Source organism: Papio anubis, chromosome 9 (assembly GCF_008728515.1).
Source record: "Papio anubis isolate 15944 chromosome 9, Panubis1.0, whole genome shotgun sequence".
In the NCBI taxonomy this organism is placed as follows: domain Eukaryota; kingdom Metazoa; phylum Chordata; class Mammalia; order Primates; family Cercopithecidae; genus Papio; species Papio anubis.
This window is the reverse complement of record NC_044984.1, coordinates 7,591,059-7,612,748: the sequence shown is the minus strand read 5'-3', so window position 1 is coordinate 7,612,748 and position 21,690 is coordinate 7,591,059. Positions and strand designations below refer to the sequence as shown.

General features: G+C 37.5%; 1 protein-coding gene across 9 annotated transcripts in view; it reads left to right on the top strand.

Annotated features, from left to right (window-relative positions):
* Positions 1-14,007, top strand: part of CD163 (CD163 molecule) — a 34,713-nt gene extending 20,706 nt beyond the window's left edge. For 2 of the 9 annotated variants that reach the window (XM_021921988.2, XM_021921985.2), the window contains 7 exons: positions 130-450; positions 1,543-1,851; positions 2,221-2,259; positions 2,462-2,578; positions 3,971-4,066; positions 5,320-5,373; positions 13,782-14,007. In XM_021921988.2, coding sequence (XP_021777680.1) covers positions 130-450; positions 1,543-1,851; positions 2,221-2,259; positions 2,462-2,578; positions 3,971-4,066; positions 5,320-5,342 — 905 coding nt within the window. In that variant the 3' untranslated portion in view covers positions 5,343-5,373; positions 13,782-14,007. Of the gene's footprint in view, positions 1-129; positions 451-1,460; positions 1,852-2,220; positions 2,260-2,461; positions 2,579-3,970; positions 4,067-5,236; positions 5,374-13,781 lie in introns of those variants that run through there. The other 7 variants (XM_021921984.2, XM_031650232.1, XM_031650234.1 and 4 more) reach the window with 6 other exon arrangements.
* Positions 14,008-21,690: the final 7,683 nt, after the last annotated feature.

Sequence of the window (21,690 nt, the reverse complement as noted above, 5' to 3'; positions counted from 1 at the left end):
AATTATTAGTAACTGACATATTGTACTATTGTACCTATTTTTAAAGCCATTCTTACATCAAGGTAAAGGGAAGGAGTCTCTGAATCTTCAGAAAAGATGCAAAACTACTAATTCTATGTTTCACTACAGAGTTCATGTCTCTCAGATTGACCAGTGAAGCCAGCAGAGAGGCCTGTGCAGGACGTCTAGAAGTTTTTTACAACGGAGCTTGGGGCAGCGTTGGCAGGAGTAGCATGTCTGAAACCACTGTGGGTGTGGTGTGCAGGCAGCTGGGCTGTGCAGACAAAGGGAAAATCAACCCTGCATCTTTAGACAAGGCCATGTCCATTCCCATGTGGGTGGACAATGTTCAGTGTCCAAAAGGACCTGACACGCTGTGGCAGTGCCCATCATCTCCATGGGAGAAGAGACTGGCCAGGCCCTTGGAGGAGACCTGGATCACATGTGACAGTGAGTATCCATTGACCCATATGAAAATTCCATTCCGCAGTCCCACTATCATCTTCTGATGAGGGACATTGGATTTTATTTTCCTATTCTCACACTGGCTTAAGTTGTTAGATCGAATTAAGCAAGAATGGGTAACTTGTGGGTAATATCTGTTCTACCTGGATGGTGTAATTGGTTTTATTTAATTTGGCCTGTAGATATTCAGGATCAGCTTTTATTATTCTAAAGAGTATCATACTCCCCATGGTTGGCTTGAAAGATTTATTCAGTTGCTTTCTCTGAGGAGAAGAGAATATGTGATTTAATATTTGACTGTTGAGTGGTTTACCTTACCTTCCCATTTTTGTTTCAAATATTATCTTGTTACACTAATATAAGGAGAAAAGCAGTCAGAAATCAGAAAGATCAATTCTGAGGTATTTCCACATTCTACAGGTTTTTTTTTTTTTTTTTTTTTTGGAGACTGAGTTTTGCTCTTGTTCCCCAGGCTGGAGTGCAATGGTGTGATCTTGGCTCACTACAACCTCTGCCTTCCAGGTTCAAGTGATTCTCCTGCCTCAGCCTCCCGAGTAGCTGGCTGGGATTACAAGCATGAGCCACCACACCCAGCTAATTTTGTATTTTTAGTTGAGCCGGGGTTTCCCCATGTTGGTCAGACTGGTCTCAAACTTTTGACCTCAGGTGATCTGCCTGCCTTGGCCTCCCAAAGTGCTGGGATTACAGGCGTGAGCCACTGTGCCTGGCCTCTACATCTTCTTAAACTGTGAGATTTCTGTCAACCTGCCAATCTCCTAAGATCTTGCCTATTTGAAAGAACTTGACATCACATATTTATAATGTTAACTTTAATCATTTAATATTTACTGGGTCACATTATGTATATTATGTGCAGGATGAAATATACCTAGTTGGCTGTAATGACAAGTCCTCTTATAAAAGATAAATTTTGTAAAAATTGAATTTTAAAATGCACATTCAGTAAAATTTTAAATAGTTTTTTTTTTTTTAAGTTTCAGATCTTTTTTTTCACCTATGAACTCTTGGAAACTTTTAGAAGTCTTAAAAATAGGCTACATGTCTCTGATTTTTCAGACAAGATAAGACTACAAGAAGGACCCACTTCCTGTTCTGGACGTGTGGAGATCTGGCATGGAGGTTCCTGGGGGACAGTGTGTGATGACTCCTGGGACTTGAACGATGCTCAGGTGGTGTGTCAACAACTTGGCTGTGGTCCAGCTTTGAAAGCATTCAAAGAAGCAGAGTTTGGTCAGGGGACTGGACCCATATGGCTCAATGAAGTGAAGTGCAAAGGGAATGAGTCTTCCTTGTGGGATTGTCCTGCCAGACGCTGGGGCCACAGTGAGTGTGGACATAAGGAAGACGCTGCAGTGAATTGCACAAGTAAGTGCCAGAAGCCTGGATTGAGCTTGGAATCTCTGGCAGCAAAGAGGGGTTGGGCAGTGACATACGTTGTGTAAAAACCGGACTTATCAACACAGGGATCTGGTGGGGATTGTCATTAGAGAATCATAGTGTCTCTACTGAAAGAATGATGAAAACAGTTGTTATACGTTGGCCTTCACCAAGGAGACACATACAACCTATATCCCCTGTGCAGAGGAAGAAAGACTAGACGACTCTAGTTTTAGGTGGGAAAGAGTCATTTACTTGGTTGAGAGGTACTAAGGGATCAGACAAGGAAATCAAAATGTTTGTTCTATATATCACGCAAAGAATTAAGCCTCTCTCTCTCTCTCTTTTCTCCTACAGGTATTTCAGCGCATGAAACCTCACAAAAAGCCACAAGAGGTATATCATGGAATTTGTGATGATAAGACCAATTATCTGCATACATAGAATTTTTCTTGTTTAGAAATTTTAGGTAGAAGTTCTGAGGATTTGATATTTACCTCAGGGATCCTGTATTTGATCTAAGAGAGAGTCAGTAACTAGCGACCTTGGTCTTTTTGATAAGACATGATCATATCTCTTAATATTTACTTTTACTTAGGTCACACATCCCGTCAGTCATCCCTTATTGCAGTAGGAATCCTTGGAGTTGTTCTCTTGGCCATTTTCATCGCATTATTCTTGACTCAAAAGCGAAGACAGAGACAGCGGCTTACAGGTTTGAGCCAAATTAGGATTTATCTAGTATGTCTGCAGAATAAGGGGGTTCTTGGGAAGAAAAAAAATTAGACTCAAGTCTAATGGCCAGAAAGACGGAATCTAAAAGAGATTTGAGCAGTTTCTCAAAATAGAGGGAAGGGCCAGGACGGTGGCTCACACCTGTAATCCCTGCACTTTGGGAGGCTGAGGCAGGAGGATCACTTGAGTCCAGGACTTCAAGACCAGCCTGGGCAACAGAGGGAGCTCCAATTTCTACATATTTTTTCTTTTTTTAAATAGAGAGAATAAGATTTCAGAGGAGAAAAGGGACTTTAGGTTGCATTGATGATTCCTGTGTTCTATCTACATGCTTAATTGGAACATTATAGAATTGAAAGTTCAGAATGAATATGTTAGGCATTATTTAGGATGACTTTTTTACTTAAACATTTATTTTCTCTTACTATAATCAATCTCCTTATTACAAATTTTACTGTTCTGTTGGGCAATGTATTAGGCTGTGAAGATACAGACATGGACAATAAATCTTGGTGGAACTTCAAGTCCAGTGGAAGAGATATATATGTAAACAAATATACTACAATGTAGCCATTGTACATTAATAGAAAAAAGGAACAAAAGTGGCATAGAGAAGGGCGTAATTAACTGAAAGGGGAGGGGGATTACTGGAGGCTTCAAAGAGGCTTGGGGGACATATTTCAAACATAGAGGCTTAGAGAATTGGGTGAGGAACATTCTAGAGAAGAGTATATACAAGTGTAGAGAAGCCTAAAGGATGAAGCATTTCTTGTTTTTTTTCTGAGGGGGAGGGGGAGAAAAAGTTGAGTGCAAGGAGGGAGGCTGCTAAGTCTGAAGAAGAGAAAAGGCACAAATTATGAAGTTCTTGTGTTTCACATGAGATTCATAGTCATTAGAGTATTATGTAGGGGAGTGAAATGGTCAAGATATCTTTTAGGAAGATCTTTTGGCAACAGGATCTATGAAGATTAAAGGAGGACCACATGACTGACAGGAATGGCATTTTGTAACAGTTGAGGTGAAAAATGAAAAGTACTACAACTATAGTGAGAATGGAGGGGAGAAGAAAGACTTTTAAAGATACTTAAGAAAAGCTCCAGTGAGTTATGGAAGACTGCTTACCCAAATTATGGTCCTTGGGTAAAAATAGTGGGTTTTTACATTAATACAATGGCAGTGGGGAAGATTTAGCCTCATGCCTATTTCCTTTGAGTGTGGGGCATTATAAAGGAAGAGCTTGGAAGTAGAATGGGATAGAAACAATAGCATGGATAAGGACGAGGTATGTTTGCAGCGCTGGGAAAAAGCACACATACAGGAAGGGAAATTTTATTATGATAGCTGATCCCTAACCTAGGATCTGTGTTTTCAGTTTCCTCAAGAGGAGAGAACTTAGTCCACCAAATTCAATACAGGGAGATGAATTCTTGCCTGAATGCAGATGATCTGGACCTAATGAATTCCTCAGGTCTGTGGGGTTCTTGGAGGGTCTATTGCCCAGGGGTTCAGATCAGGGGCTGCAATTGAGGCATAGACATTTTACTTTGATAAACAGCTAAAAAATTCTGAAAATGTAATAGGAAGCTTAGATGCATATAATGGACTAGAATGACTGAAAATTATTCCTGGAGAATATCAAAATTGCAATCATAGGGAGGCCTTTAGCTTAAGAGGTCTGTGATTATTGCTGATAGACGTAGGAAAAGAACCATGCAGCGGAGTATTATGACTTGGACCTCATTTTATTAAAACAGAAATTAATCTTATGAAAGACTGTCATAAGTGACAGTTTAACTTTTTTCTTTAAATAAATTTTGTTGGGTATATTTAAGGCATACAACATGATTTTATGGGATGTATATAGATAGTAAAAAGCTTACTAAAGCAAAGCAAATTAACACATCCATCATCTGACATAGTAACCCTTTTTTGTGTTGTTCTTGTGGCAAGAGCAGCTAAAACCTACTCACTTAACATGAATCCTATATACGGTACAATTTTATTGCCTGTAATCCTACTGTTGTAAATTAGACCTCTAGACTCGTTCATCCTACATAGCTGCTACTTTGTATCTTCTGACCTATGTATGTCTTTCTCAGTTTCTTCCATTCCCATTTCCTGTCACTTTTTTCTCTAGCTTGATATTTATTATATTTTTCCCTAAAAGTCGAAAACCTTAAACTTTCCATATCTTTATTGCATGAGAAGCCATCAAAATCCACAGGACTAGCCTTATTTCTCATCACATCATGCTGTTGTGTCCTTGAACTTCTGTTTAGCACCAGTGACACTAATTGTGCCTCTGGGGCAGGATAACTTTACTGGGTTGGAAGAAATATCCCAAAAACCATTGTCTTTATCCATGAAGGGTCCCTGACCTTCTGAGAGGGGCCTGCCTCACTTCTTCAATCCAAACAATTATGCATCTGCCACTGTGTCAGGGAATATATTTAAGGTATAAGAAACATGTACTGTGTCAGGAAACATATTTAAGGAATAGGAAAGACTTTCTCTGCCCCGTGACTCACCCAGGCTTGCCTTCCTAGTTATGGGTAGTGTTTTCAGTTGCTCAAAGAGCCTCACAGTTACGTGAGGAGAGGTCTGGTTTATTTCCCAGTAATTATTTTCTTCCTTTCAGAAAATTCCAATGAGTCAGCTGATTTCAATGCTGCTGAACTAATTTCTGTGTCTAAATTTCTTCCTATTTCTGGAATGAAAAAGGAGGCCATTCTGAGGCACACTGAAAAGGAAAATGGGAATTTATAACCCAGTGAGGTGAGTGATGAGAATTTATTAGTCATTGTTCAAAACAGCTACATTCCTTTTGAGGATTGAGAGCTCTTCTGGCATTAGAAAGAAAGAATGTAATATACATATTTTATATGCTTATGTGCATATATTTGTATATGTATATATCTATATTGAGAATATATAAAAGCTTATAAATATGATTCATCTCTTAATTATACACATACATGTATAGTAAGAAATAATAATAACACATCCATGGAGCTAAGGAGAAACTGAGTAAACAAATATAAATTAATCTTTTGTAGACATTACAGGTATCATTTCAGGAAAAAGATAAGACATATTATACATCTGCATTGTATAATACATGCTATGGTAAAGACTGTACAAGACACTACAAGAATACAGAAAGTTTGCCTAAGAAACTTTGGGGTTGTTGTAAGGTGATGTGATATTGAAGGTAAACTTTAAAAATGACTGAAAAATAGACAGTTCCAAAGAAAGTTCACAATATGTGCAAACTAGAGGCAGAAAAAAGAACTATGCCTTTACGGAACTATTAGAAGTTTTTTATTCAAAAACATATATTGAACATATTTATGGTAACAAGTAGTACCTCGAGCACTGAAGATACAGAGATAAAAGAGACTATTGGCAAAGACATGATTGTTTAATAAAAGATATCATAGTCTATAGGTGGTAATATGAAGAGGCCATATAGAAAGAAGCGAGGTGGTTAGAATCTAAACTGAAAAGGCTGCAGAGAGCCCTGTAATGAATGGTCTTACCTGCTATATTTTATGTTCATCTTTCATTTGGGGGTCTGTTGAAGAGGTGATGATGAGCTTTGAAAGTTTCAGATGAGACAAGATGATTAGAATTGCATTTTCACAACTTGCTTTCATGAGAAAAACATAAAAAAAATTTCAAATGTGAACAAGATGTATAGTTAAGCTACACATCAAGAGAAAAAGTTTGTGAAATGAGTTACTAGATACATTTTCTGTTTCTAAAATAATTTGGGGAAGACTACATCTAGAAATGAAATGTAGAAAAAGTTTTTTTATAGAAATATTATATATTGTATATACGAAATATAGATTGAGACAAAGGATAAGAGTTGGAATTCTTAAAGCAAACGAAATGTAAATTGTGAATATCTATAAAATGCACAGCTGATTTTACATACTATATATACACACATAGATACATGGAGTTCTTATAAACTGTACAGAGCACAAAAGGGTTAATATATGTGAATGTAAATTGTGTGTATGCATGTGTATGTGTAACGTCCAATAGATAATTGGGCAAAGCTATGAAAAGACAATTCAGACAAAATGAATTTCAAATGACGGACATTTTTAAATGTCTGGAGGATTGAAATTATAATTAAAAATGAGGTATCACTTCATACAAATCAGACTAACAAAAATTTGAAATACCATCAATATTTATTACTGGCTGTAATACAGAGAAAAAGGCCATTTCAAACACTGCTCTTGGAAGTGTGAGATATGGTAGGTAGCCTTTGGAGAAAGCAATCTGGCAACTTCTATTAAAAATTATTTTCAAAGATTCATAGAGCCTTTGACCCAGCAATTCTATTCCTGAGAATTTCTTCCATACCAATAAAGTCACTAGTGTGTAATGAGAAATACACAAAGATTCCTTTTTGCAAGGTTGTTGAAAGTGGCAACAAACTAGAAACAAAGTGAATGCCAGTTGACAGAGTAGTGGCTGGAAATATTATGGTTTAGGCAACTAAAAAAGAAAAAATCATCTATAAAATATAATAATATGATTCCATTTATGTATTGGCTATAATGAAATATAATGTTTACATCTATAAAATTATGCATTTGTATGTGCATAAAGAAGCTAAAAATTCTAGTGTTGTAAACTGAGAACCGTGAATAATATTTGATTTATAATCTGAAGCATATGAATGTTTTCTGATGTGATAAATAATAATTGAACTACTTTTCCCTTAATGAGTAATCACCACTGAATAACTGCTTCAGAATCACATGAGGGTGCTTTTAAAAAATGGCGATTTTTTTTTTTTTTTAATCTTTAAGTTCTGGGATACATGTGTTGAACATGCAGGTTTGTTACATAGGTATACACGGGTCATGGTGGTTTGTTGCACCTATCAACCCGCCATCTAGGTTTTAAGCCCTGCATGCATTAGGGGCTTAAATTTGTCTTAATGCTCTCCCTCCCTTTGCCCCCTACCCCCCGGCAGGCCCTGGTGTGTGATGTTCCCCTCCCTGTGTCCACGTGTTCTCATTGTTGAGCTCCAACTTATGAGTGAGAACATGCTGTTTTGGTTTTTCTGTTCCTGTGTTAGTTTGCTGAGAATGATGGTTTCCAGCTTCATCCATATCCCTGCAAAGGACATGAACTCATTCTTTTTTTATGGCTGCATAGTATTCCATGCTGTATATGTACCACGTTTTCTTTATCCAGTCTATCATTGATGGGCATTTAAGTTGGTTCCATGTCTTTGCTGTTGCAAATAGTGCTGCAATAAACATACGTGTGCTTGTGTCTTTATAGTAGAATGATTTATAATCCTTTGGGTGTATACCCAGTAATGGGATTGCTGGGTCAAATGGTATTTCTGGTTCTAGATCCTTGAGGAATTGCTACATTGTCTTCCACAATAGTTGAACTAATTTACACTCCCACCAACACTGTAAAAGCATTTCTATTTCTCCACATCCTCTCCAGCATCTGTTGTTTCCTGACTTTTTAATGATCACCATTCTAACTGGCATGAGATGGTATCTCATTGTGGTTTTGGTTTGCATTTCTCTAATGACCAGTGATGATGAGCTTTTCATCATGTTTATTGGCCACATAAATGTCTTCTTTTGAGAAGTGTCTGTTCATATCCTTTGCCCACTTTTTGATGGGGTTGTTTGTGTTTTTCTTGTAGATTTGTTAAAGTTCCTTGTAGATTCTGGATATTAGCTCTTTGTCAGATGCATAGATTGCAAAAGTTTTCTCCCATTCTGTAGGTTGCCTTTTCACCCTAACTGATAGTTTATTTTGCTGTGTAGAAGCTCTTTAGTTTAATTAGATCCCATTTGTCAATTCTTGGCTTTTGTTGCAATTGCTTTTGGTGTTTTAGTTATGAAGTCTTTGCCCATGCCTATGTACTGAATGTTACTGCCTAGGTTTTCTTCTAGGGTTTTTATGGTTTTAGGTCTTATGTTTAAGTCTTTAATCCATCTTGAGTTAATTTTTGTATAAAGTGTAAGGAAGTGGTCCAATTTCTGTTTTCTGCATATGGTTAGCCAATTTTCTCAGCACCATTTATTAAATAGGGAATCCTTTCCCCATTGCTTGTTTTTGGCAGGTTTATCAAGGATCAGATGGTTGTAGAGGTGTGGTGTTACTTCTGAGGCCTCTGTTCTTTTCCATTGGTCTATATATCTGTTTTGGTACCAGTACTATGCTGTTCTGATGACTGTAGCCTTGTAGTATAGTTTGAAGTCAGATAGCTTGATGCTTCCAACTTTGTTCTTTTTGCTTAGGATTGTCTTGGCTATACAGGCTCTATTTTGGTTCCATATCAAATTTAAAGTAGTTTTTTCCAATTCTGTAAAGATAGTCGATGGTAGCTTGATGGGGATAGCATTGAATCTATAAATAACTTTGGGCAGTATGGCCATTTTCACAATATTGATTCTTCCTATCTATGAGCATGGAATGTTTTTCCATTTGTTTGTGTCCTCTTTTCTTTCCTTGAGCTCTGGTTTGTAGTTCTCCTTGAAGAGGTCCTTCACATCCCTTGTAAGTTGTATTCCAAGGTATTTTATTCTCTTTGTAGGAATTGTAAATGGGAGTTCACTAATGATTTGGCTCTCTGCTGGTCTATTATTGGTGTATAGGAATGCTTGTGATTTTTGCACATTGATTTTGTATCCTGAGACTTTGCTGAAGTTGCTTATCTGCTTAAGGAGTTTTTCGGCTGAGATGATGCGGTTTTCTAACTATACACTTGTGTCGTCTGCAACAAGAGATCATTTGAGTTCTTTTTCCTGTTTGAATATGCTTTATTTCTTTCTCTTGCCTGATTGCCCTGGCCAGAACTTCCAATACTCTGTTGAATAGGAGTGGTGAGAGAAGACATCCTTGTCTTGTGCTGGTTTTCAAGAGGAAAGCTTCTAGGTTTTGCCCATTCAGTATGATATTGGCTGTGGGTTTGTCATAAATAGCTTATTATTTTGAGATACGTTTCATCAATACCCAGTGTATTGAGAGTTTTTAGCATGAAGCATGTTGAATTTTATCGAAGGCCTTTTCTACATCTACTGAGATAATCATTGAGTTTTTGTGATTGGTTCTGTTTATATGATGGATTACATTTATTGATTTGCATATGTTGAACCAGCCTTACATCCAGGGATGAAGCCAACTTGATTGTGGTGGATAAGCTTTTTAATGTACTGCTGGATTTGGTTTGCCAGCATTTGATTGAGGATTTTTGCATCAATGTTCATCAGGGATATCGGCCTGGTATTTTCTTTTCTATGTTGTGTCTCTGCCAGGTTTTGGTATTAGGATGATGTTGGCCTCATAAAATGAGTTAGGGAGGAGTTTCTCTTTTTCTATTGTTTGGGATAGTTTCAGAAGGAATGGTGTTAGTTCTTAGCTCATCTTTGTACCTCTGGTAGAATTCGGCTTTGAATTCATCTGGTCATGTTGTTGTTGTTTTTTTTTTTTTTTTTTGGTTGGTAAGCTATTAATTACTGCCTCAATTTCATGACTTGTTATTGGTCTATTCAGATTTGACTTCTTCCTCGTTTAGTCTTGGGAGGATGTATGTGTCCAGGAATGTATGCATTTCTTTTAGATTTTCTAGTTTATTTGTTTAGAGGTGTTTATAGCATTCTCTGATGGTAGTTTGCATTTCTGTGGAATCAGCGGTGATATCTCCTCTATCATTTTTTATTATATTTATTTGATTCTTCTCTCTTTTCTTCTTTATTAGTCTGGCTAGTGATCTGTCTATTCTGTTGATCTTTTCAAAAAACCAGTTCCTGGATTGATTGATTTTTGAAGGGTTTTTCATATCTCTATCCTTCAGTTTTGTTCTGATCTTAGTTATTTCTTGTCTTCTGCTAGCTTTTGAATTTGTTTGCTCTTACTTCTCTAGTTCTTTTAGTTGTGATGTTAGGGTGTTGATTCTAGATATTTCCCACTTTTGGATGTGGGCATTTAGTGCTATACATTTCCCTCTTAACACTGCTTTAGCTGTGTCCCAGAGATTTTTGTATGTTGTGTCTTTATTCTCATTGGTTTCAAAGAACTTCATTATTTCTGCTGTAATTTCGTTACTTATTCAGTAGTCATTCAGGAGCAGGTTGTTCAGTTTCCATGTAGTTGTAAGGTTTTGAGTGAGTTTCTTAATCTTGAGTTCTAATTTGATTGTACTGTGGTTTGTGAGACTGTTTGTTATGATTTACATTCTTTTGTACTTGCTGAGGAGTGTTTTATTTCCAATTATGAGGTCAATTTTAGAACAAGTGCTATGCGGTGCTGAGAAGAATGTATATTCTGTTGATTTGGAGTGGAGAGTTCTGTCAATGTCTATTAGGTCCATTTGGTCCAGAGCTGTGTTCAAGTTATGAATATCCTTGTTAATTTTCTGTCTCATTGATCTGTCTAATATTAGACAATGGGGTGTTAAAGTCTCCCACTACTATTTTGTGGGAGTCTGTCTATTTATAGGTCTCTAAGAACTTGTTTTATGAACCTGGGTGCTCCTGTATTGGGTGCATATATATTTAATATAATTAGCTCTTCTTGTTGCATTGATTCCTTTACTATTATGTAATGCCCTTCTGTGTCTTTTTTTTATCTTTATTGGCTTAAAATCAGTTTTATCACAGACTAGAATTGCAACCCTTTTTTCTTTTTTTCCTTTTTTTTGCTTTCCATTTGCTTGTTATGTTTTCCTCCATCCCTTTATTTTGAGCCTATGTGTGTCTTGCACATGAGATGGGTCTCCTGAATACAGCAAACCAATGGATCTTGACTCTTTATCCAATTTGTCAGTCTGTGTGTTTTAATTGGGGGCATTTCACCCACTTACATTTAAGGTTAATATTGTTATGTGTGAATTTGATCCTGTCATCATGATGCTAACTGGTTATTTTGCACATTAATTGATGCGGTTTCTTCATAGTGTCATTGGTCTTTATATTTTGGTGTGTTTTTACAATGGCTGGTACTGGTTTTTCCTTTCCATATTTAGTGCTTCCTTCAGGAGCTCTTGTAAGGCAGGCCTGGTGGTGACAAAATCCCTCAGCATTTGCTTTTCTGTAAAGGATCTTATTTATCCTTCACTCATGAAGCTTAGCTTGGCTGAATATGAAATTCTGGGTAAAATTATTTCCTTTATGAATGTTAAATATTGGCCCCCACTCTCTTCTGGCTTGTATGGTGTCTGGAGAAAGATCCACTGCTAGTCTGATGGGCTGCCCGTTGTAGGTAACCTGACCTTTCTCTCTGGTGTCCTTAACATTTTTTCATTCATTTCAACCTTGGAGAAACTGAGATTATGTGTCTTGGGGTTGCTCCTCTCAAGGAGTATTTTAGTGGTGTTCCCTGTATTTCCTGAATTTGAATCTTGGCCTGTCTTGCTAGGTTGGGGAAGTTCTCCTGGATAATATCCTGAAGAGTGTTTTCCAACTTGGTTCCATTCTCCCCATCACTTTCAGGTGCACCAATCAATCATAGGTTTGGTCTTTTCACATAGTCCCATATTTCTTGGAGGCCTTGTTGTTCCTTTTCATTCTTTTTTCCTCCAATCTTGTCTTCATTCCTTTTTTCAGTAAGTTGATCTTCAATTACTGTTATCCTTTCTTCTGCTTGATCGATCTGGCTATTGATACTTCTGTATGCTTCATGAAGTTCTCATGCTGTGTTTTTCACCTCCATCAGGTCATTTATGTTCTCTAAACTGGTTATTCTAGTTAGCAGTTCCTGTAACCTTTTATCAAGGTTCTTAGCTTCCTTGCATTGGGTTAGAACATGCTCCTTTAGCTCAGACAAGTCTGTTAGTATCCACCTTCTGAAGCCTACTTCTGTCAGTTCATCAAACTCATTATCTGTCCAGTTTTGTGCCCTTGCTGGAGAGGAGTTGTGATCATTTAAAGGAGAAGAGCCATTCTGGTTTTTGGAACTTTCAGCATTTATGCACTGGTTTTTCCTTCTTCATTGATTTATCTACCTTTGATACTTGAGGCTGATGACCTTTGTTGGGATTTTTGTGTGGGGGTCCTTTTGGTTGATGTTGATGTTACTGATTTCTGTTTGTTAATCTTTCTTATAACAGAGTCAGGCCCCCTTCTGTAGTTCTACTGCAGTTTGCTGGAGGTCCACTCCAGACCCTGTTTGCCTGGATATTACCAGTGAAGGCTGCGGAACAGCAAAGATTGCTGCTTTCTCCTTCCTTTGGAAGTTTTGTCCCAGAGGGGTACTGGCCTCATGCCAGCCAGAGCTCTCCTGTATGAGGTGTCTGTTGACCCCTGCTCAGAGGTCTCTCCCAGTCAGGAGGCATGGGGGTCAGCGACCCACTTGAGGAGGCAGTCTGTCCCTTAGCAGAGCTCGTGTGCTGTGCTGGGAGAATTCTCCTTGTCAGGATTTGCTGCTCTCTTCAGAGCCAGAAGACAGGAATGTTTAAGTCCGCTGAAGCTGCACCCACAGTCGCCCCTTCCCCCAGGTGCTCTGTTCCAGGGAGATGGGAGTTTTATCTATAAGCCCCTGACTGGGGCTGCTGCCTTTCTTTCAGAGATGCCCTGCCCAGAGAGGAGGAATCTAGAGAGGACTTCTGGCCATGGCCTCTTTGGCCTCCTTAGCACTGTCAGGGGAAAACTGCCTACTCAAGTCTCAGTAATGACAGATGTCCCTCCCCTGACCAAGCTTGATTGTCCGAGGTCTACTTCAGACTGCAGTGCTAGCATCGAGAATTTCAAGCCAGTGGTTCATGGCTTGCTGCGCTCTGTGGGAGTGGGACCCGCTGAGTGAGACCACTTGGTTCCCTTGCTTCAGCCCCCTTTCCAGGGGAGCGAACGGTTCTGTCTCCCTGGGGTTCCAGGCGCCACTCAGTTGGAAAGGCAGAAACCACCCGACTTCTGCGCTGGTCTCACTGGGAGCTGCAGACTGGAGCTGTTCCTATTCAGCCATCTTGCCAGCTTCTAAAAATGGCATTTCTTAATTTTACTGTATTTCCATGGAATAAAAGTAATTCTTACACACACTGAAGTTAAAAAAAAATAGCATTTAAAATTTCTGCTCGGGAAAGTAGTATAATTTTTAACACAAGTCAGTTTGTCTCTGTGTTATAATGTAATGAATTCTTATATGCATATGAAGAGGAAAATGACAATTTTCTATTTATGGTTTTGGTTCAGCCTTGAAGATACCTTGATGAAGACCTGGACTATTGAATGGAGCAGAAATTCACCTCCCTCACTGACTATTACAGTTGCATTTTTATGGAGTTCTTCTTCTTCTAGTATTCCTAAGACTGCTGCTGACTTTATAAAAATTAAGTTTGTGAATGTGACTACTTAATAGTGTATATGAGACTTTCAAGGGAATTAAATAAGTAAATAAATAAGAATATTACTGATTTGAGTTTGCTTTAATTACTTGTCCTTAATTCTATTAATTTCTAAATGAGCTTCCTAATTTTTTGTAGAGTTTCCTAGGCGTATTATAATGTGTTTTATTTGACAGTGTTTCAATTTTCATGTAGAGTACTATATATATTTTTTCTTATTTGGTTTGAATAATTTTTCTATTACTAAATAAAAATAAGTTTATTTTTACTTTAGTTTTTCTAAGAAAGGGAAAGTTAATGGTATTGAAGGGTCTGTAAATAATATATGGTTAATTTTATAAGGCATGACTCACAACAGTTCTTTAACTGCTTTTTGTTACTGTAATTCTGTTCACTGGAATGAAATGCATAGCCACACCTGGTAAGGGCACAAAGACTCAGTGGTTTAGTTTCTCATTCCTCAGGACATTATAACTAAAGCTGAAATAAATACATAAGCTATGTCTTTTCTATATAAATATAATGGTCATAAGGTAAGTTTGTATATTACTAAAAGTTACTTATGATACATATTCACATAAAGAAAAGTTGGCATTTAAAGTAGTACAACACTAAACTTAGGGTCCACTAACTTGCTAACTATCGTAGTTTTCTATGCAATTAATTTTTTAAAAATTTCAGTGGGTCCACCGTAAGTGTGTATATTTATGGGATATATGAGATATTTTGATAAAGGCACACAATGTGTAATTGTCACATCAGGGTAAATGAGGTATTCATCACCTCAAGCATATATCCTTTGTGTTATTTTTTAAGTGACAAAATTTTACATATTTATCATGTTCAATATGATATTTTGAAATATGTATACATTGTGGAATGACTAGATCAAGCTGATTGACATATGCATTACTTAACATACTTATTTTTTTCTGGTGGAGAACACTTAAAACCTACTCCTCTGAGTGATTTTTGAGAATACAATACCGGGATATGAACTGTAGTCACCAGTTGTGACTACAGTTGTGTGGTAGATCTCTTGAACTTTCTCTTCCTACCCAACTGAAATTTTGTACCCTTTGACCAAACATCCTCCCAACACCTTCCCCCAGCTACTGGTAACCACCACTCTACTCTCTGTTTCTATAAGTTCAACTTTTTCACATTGCACATATAAATGAAATAATATAGCATTTGTCTTTCTGTGCCTGGCTTATTTCACTTAACATAATGTCCTCTAGGATCGTTTGTGTTGTTGCAAAGCACAGGATTTCCCTCTTTTTAAAGGCTAAATAGTATTCCATTGTGTATATATACCACATTTTCTTCATTCATCCATCAGTGGACACTTAGGTTGATTCCATATGTGGGTTATTGTGAATAGTGCTGCAATAAACATGAGCATGCAGATGTCTCTTCAACATACTGATTGCCTTTACTTTGGAAATGTACACAGAAGTGGAATTGCTGAATCACATGGTAATTCTATTTTTAATTTTTAAGGCTGTCCTAATTTACATTCTCACCACTAATTTACAAGGGATCCCTTTTCCCCACAACCTCATCAATCCTCATCTTTCATCTTTTTGATTATAGCTATCTAATAGGTATAAGGTGAGGTGATATCTCATTGTGGTTTTAATTTACCTTTTCCTGATGAGTAGTGATGTTGAGCATTTTTTTTTTCATATACCTGTTGGTCATTTGTATGTTTTCTTTTGAGAAATATCTGTTGTTTTGCCCGTTTTTAATCAGGTTGTTTTCTCAATATTGGGTTGAGTTCTCTCTGTATTTTGGATATTAACCCATTATCAGTATGATGTAAACTCATTTGTTTACGTTCATCTTTGTTGTCTGTGTTTTATTTCCAAAAAATCATTGTCATGAAATTTCCCCCGTGCCCCGCCCTTTATTATTATTATTATTATTATACTTTAAGTTCTGGGACACATGTGCAGAACATGCAGTTTTGTTACATAGGTATACATGTGCCATGGTGGTTTGCTGCACCTATCAACCTGTCATCCAGGTTTTAAGCCCTGCAGGTTTTAAGGTATTTGTCCAAATGCTCTCCGTCTCCTTGCACCCAACTCCCTGACAGACCCCTGCATGTGACATTGCTCTCCTGTGTCCATGTGGTCTCATTGTTCAACTCCCACTTAGGAGTGAGAACATGCGGTGTTTGGTTTTCTGTTCCTGTGTTAGTTTGCTAATAATGTTGGTTTCCAGCTTCATCCATGTCCCTGCAAAGAACATGATCTCATTCTTTTTAATGGCTGCATTAGTGTTCCATGGTGTATATGTGCCACATTTTCTTTATCCATTCTATCATTGATGGACATTTGGGTTGGTTCCAAGTCTTTGCTATTGTGAATAATGCCACAATAAAGATACGTGTGCATGTGTCTTTATAGTGGAATGATTTATAATCCTTTGGGTATATACCCAGTAATGAGATTGCTGGGTCAAATGGTATTTCTAGTTCTAGATCCTTGAGGAACTGCCACACTGTCTTCCACAATGGTTGAACTAACTTCCACTCCTGCCAACAGTGTAAAAGTGTTTCTATTTGTCCACATCCTCTCCAGCATCTGTTGTTTCCAGACATTTTAAAGATCACCATTCTAACTGGTGTGAGATGGTATCTCATTGTGGTTCTGATTTGCATTTCTCTAATGACCAATGATGACAAGCTTTTCTTCATATGATTGTTGGCTGCATATATAAATGTCTTCTTTTGAGAAGTGTCTGTTTCATATCCTTTGCCCACTTTTTGATGGGGTTGTTTTTTTCTTGTAAATTTGTTTAAGTCCTTTATAGATTCTGGATATTAGCAGTTTGTCAGATGGATAGATTGCAAAAATTTTCTCCCATTCTGTAGGTTGCCTATTTACTCTGATGATAGTTTCTTTTGCTGTGCAGAAGCTGTTTAGTTTAATTAGATCCCACTTGTCAATTTTGGTTTTTGTTGCCATTGCTTTTGGTGTTTTAGACAAAGTCTTTGCCCATGCCTATGTCCTGAATAGTATTGCCCAGGTTTTCTTCTAGGATGTTTATGGTTTTAGGTCTTATTTTTAAGTTGTTAACCCATCTTGACTTAATTTTTGCATAAGGTGTAAGGAAAGGGTTCAGTTTCTGCCTTCTGTATATGGCTAGCCAGTTTTCTTAACACCATTTATTAAATAGGGAATCCTTTCCCCATTGCTTGTTTTTGGCAGGTTTGTCAAAGATCAAATGGTTGTAGAGGTGTGGTGTTATTTCTGAGGCCTCTGTTGTGTTCCATTGGTTTATGTATCTGTTTTGGTACCAGTACCATGCTGTTTTGATAACTGTGGCCTTGTAGCATAGTTTGAAGTCAGATAGCATGATCCCTCCTGCTTTGTTCTTTTTGCTTAGGATTGTCTTGTCTATGAGGCCTTTTTTTGGTTCCATATGAAGTTTAGAGTAGCTTTTTTCCAATTCCGTGAAGAAAGTCAATGTTAGCTTGATGGGGATAGCATTGCATCTATAAATTACTTTGGGCATTATGGCCATTTTCATGGTATCAATTCTTCCTGTCCATGAACCTGGAATGTTTTTCCATTTATTTGTGTCCTCTCTTATTTTCTTGAGCACTGGTTTGTAGTTCTTCTTGAAGAAGTCCTTCACATCTATTATAAGTTGTATTCCTAAGTATTTTACTCTCTTTGTAGCAAATATGAATGGGAGTTCACTCATGATTTGGCTCTCTGTTTGTCTGTTATTGGTGTACAGAAATGCTTGTGATTTTTGCACATTGATTTTGTATCCTGAGACTTTGCTGAAGTTGCTTATCAGTTTAAGGAGATTTTGGACTGAGAAAGTGGGGTTTTCTAAATATACAATCATGTCGTCTGCAAACAGAGACAATCTGACTTCCTCATTTCCTATATGAATACACTTTATTTCTTCCTCTTGCCTTATTGCCCTGGCCAGAACTCCCAATACTCTGTTGAATAAGAGTGGTGAGAGAGGGCATCCTTGTTTTGTGCCGGTTTTCAAAGGGAATACTTCCAGTTTTTGCCCATTCAGTATGATATTGGCTGTGGGTTTGTCATAAATAGCTCTTATTATTGTGAGATACATTCCATTGATACCTAGCCTATTAAGAGTTTTTAGCATGAAGGGCTGTTGAATTTTGTCAAAGGCCATTTCTGCATCTATTGGGACATGTGGTTTTGTCATTGGTTCTGTTTTTATGATGGATTACGTTTATTGCTTTGCTATGTTGAACCAGCCTTGCATCCCAGGCATGGAGCCTACTTGATTGTGGTGGATAAACTTTTTGATGTGCTGTCGGATTCAGTTTGCCAGTATTTTATGGAGAATTTTTGCATCAATGTTCATCGGGGGTATTGGTCTGAAATTTTTTTGTTGTGTTTCTACCAGATTTGGTATCTGGATGATTCTGGCCTCCTACAATGAGTTAGGGAGGATTCCCTCTTTTTCTATTGATTGGAATAGTTTCAGAAGGAATGGTACCATCTCCTCTTTGTACCTCTGGTAGAATTTGACTGTGAATCCATCTGGCCCTGGACTTCTTTTGGTTGGTAGGCTATTAATTACTGCCTCAACTTCAGAACTTGTTATTGGTCTAGTCAGGGATAATGATATGATCAAATTCACACATAACTATATTAATCTTAAATGTAAACGGGCTAAATTCCCCAATTAAAAGACACAGACTGGCAAATTGGATAAAGAGTCAAGACCCATCAGTGTGCTGTATTCAGAGACCCATCTCATGTGCAAAGATACACATAGGCTGAAAATAAAAAGATGGAGGAATATTTGCCAAGCAGGTGGAAAACAAAAAAAAGTGGAAGTTGCAATCCTAGTCTCTGATAAAAGAGACTTTAAACCAATAGAGATCAAAATAGACAAAGAAAGTTGTTACATAATGGAAAGGGATCAGTGCACCAAGAAGAACTAACTGTGCTAAATTATATGCACCCAATACAGGAGCACCCAGATTCATAAAACAAGTTCTTAGAGACCTACAAATAGACCTAGACTCCCATACAATAATAGCAGGAGATTTTAACACCCATTGTCAATAAGACAGATCAACAAGACAGAAAATTAACAAGGATATTCAGGACTTGAACTCAGCTCTGGTCCAAAGTGGACCTAATAGTCATCTACAGAACTCTCCACTCCAAATCAACAGGGTATGCATTCTTCTCAGCACGTCATCATACTTATTCTAAAATTGACCACATAATTGGAAATAAAACACTCCTCAGCAAATCCAAAAGATTGGAAATCATAACAGTCTCTCAGACCACAGTGCAATCAAATTAGACCTCAGGATTAAGAAACTCACTCAGAACTGCACAACTACATGGAAAGTGAACAACCTACTCCTGAGTGACTACTGGGTCAATAAAGAAATTGGACAGAAATAAAAATGTTCTTTGAAACCAATGAGAACAAAGACAATGTACCAGAATCTCTGGGACACATTTAAAGCAGTGTGTAGAGGGAAATTTATAACACTAAATGCCCACAAGAGAAAGCAGGAAAGATATAAAATCAACACACTAACATCACAATTAAAAGAGGAAGAGATGCAAGGGCAAACAAATTCAAAAGCTAGCAGAAGACAAGAAATAACTAAGATCACAGCAGAACTGAAGGAGATAGGGACATGAAAAATCCTTAAAAAATCAATGAATCTAGAAGATGGTTTTTTGAAAAGATCAACAAAATAGCCCATTAGTCAGGCTAATAAAATCAAAAAGAGAGAAGAGTCAAATAGATGCAACAAAAAATGATAAAGGGGATATCACCACTGATCCCACAGAAATGCAAACTACCATCAGAGAATACTATAAACGTCTCTACACAAAAAAACTAGAAAACCTAGAAGAAATGGATAAATTTCTAGAAACATACACTCTCCCAAGTTGTTGTTGTTGTGTTATTGTTTTGTGGGTTTTTTTGTGTTTTTTTTGTTTGTTTGTTTGTTTGTTTGTTTTTTGAGACAGGGCCTTGCTCTGTCATCCAGGCTGGAGTGCAGTGGCTTTTTCATAGCTCACTACACCCTCGAACTCCTGGGCCCAAGTGATCCTCCTGCCTCAACCTCCCATGTTGCTGAGACTTTAGATGTGTGCCACCATGCTTGGCAAATTTTTAAAATTTTTTTTTCTAATAGAGACAGGCCCTCACTTTATTGCCTAGTCAGGTCATAAACTCCTGGTCTCAAGTAATCCTCCCTTCAGCCTCCCAAAGTGCTGCGATTACAGGCATCCCCTATGTTTTCTTGTACGACTTAAAATTTTCAGTCTTATATTGAAGTCTTTAATCTTTTGAGTTGATTTTTATATACAGTGTGAGATGAGACTCTAATTTTATTCTAGTGCATGTGGATATCCAATTTTCTCAACACTGTCTATTAAAGAGACTGCCCTTTCTCTGGTCTGTGTTGTTGGCAACTTTCTTGAAAATCAATTGACCACAAATGAGTGGATTTATTTCCAAGCTGTCTATTCTGTTCCATTGCTCTATATGTCTGTTGTTATGCCAGGACCATGTTGTTCTGATCACTATAGCTTTGTAATATATTTTGAAATAAGGTAAACCAATGCCTTTAACTTTCTTTTTGATCAAAATTGCTTTGGCTATTCAGGGTATTTTGTGATTTTATCCAAATTTTAGGATTACTTTTTGTATTTCTCTGAAAAAAAAATGTTATTGAAATTTTTGACAGTGATTGCATTGAATCTGTAGATCTTTTTGGGTAGCATGGATACTTTAACAATATCAATTTTTCTAATCCATAAATATGGGAAGTCTTTTCATTTATTTGTGTTTTCAATTTCTTTCATCAATGTTTTATAGGTTTCAGTATACAAGTAGGCCTTTCACCTCACTGGTTAAACTTCTTCCCAAGTGTTCTATACTTTTTGATGTTATTGCAAATGGGATTTTAAAATTTCTCCCTTAGAAAGTTCATCATTAGTGTATAGAAACACCACTGATTTTTATGTGTTGACTTTGTATTCTGCAACCTTGTTAAATTCGTTAGTTCTAACAGTTATTTGGTGGAGTCTTTATTATATGTGTGTATGTGTGTGTCGGTCTGTCTGTCTGTGTCATCTGTAAAAAGGGACAATTTAACTTCTTTCTCTTTCATTTAGATGTCTTTCATTGCTTTCTCTTGCCTAGTTGCTCTAACTAGATCTTCTTGTGTTGACTAGAAGTGGGGAGAGTGGACATTCTTATTCTTTCCTTATTTCAGAGGAAAAAACTTAATAATTTTTTTCAAACCTTGAATCTGGTATTAGCTGTAGGCTTGTCATATATGGCATAAAAATTACTTTGTTTAGGTACATACCTGATGTACCTAGTTTGTTGACTTTTTTTTTTTTTTTTTTTTTTTGAGACGGAGTCTCGCTCTGTCGCCCAGGCTGGAGTGCAGTGGCCGGATCTCAGCTCACTGCAAGCTCCGCCTCCCGGGTTTACGCCATTCTCCTGCCTCAGCCTCCCGAGTAGCTGGGACTACAGGCGCCGGCCACCACGCCCGGCTAGTTTTTCGTATTTTCAGTAGAGACAGGGTTTCACCGTGTTAGCCAGGATGGTCTCGATCTCCTGACCTCGTGATCCGCCCGTCTCGGCCTCCCAAAGTGCTGGGATTACAGGCTTGAGCCACCGCGCCCGGCCGTTTGTTGACTTTTAATTATGAAAGGATATTGGATTTGTCAAATGCCTTTTCTGCATCTCTTGAGATGATTATA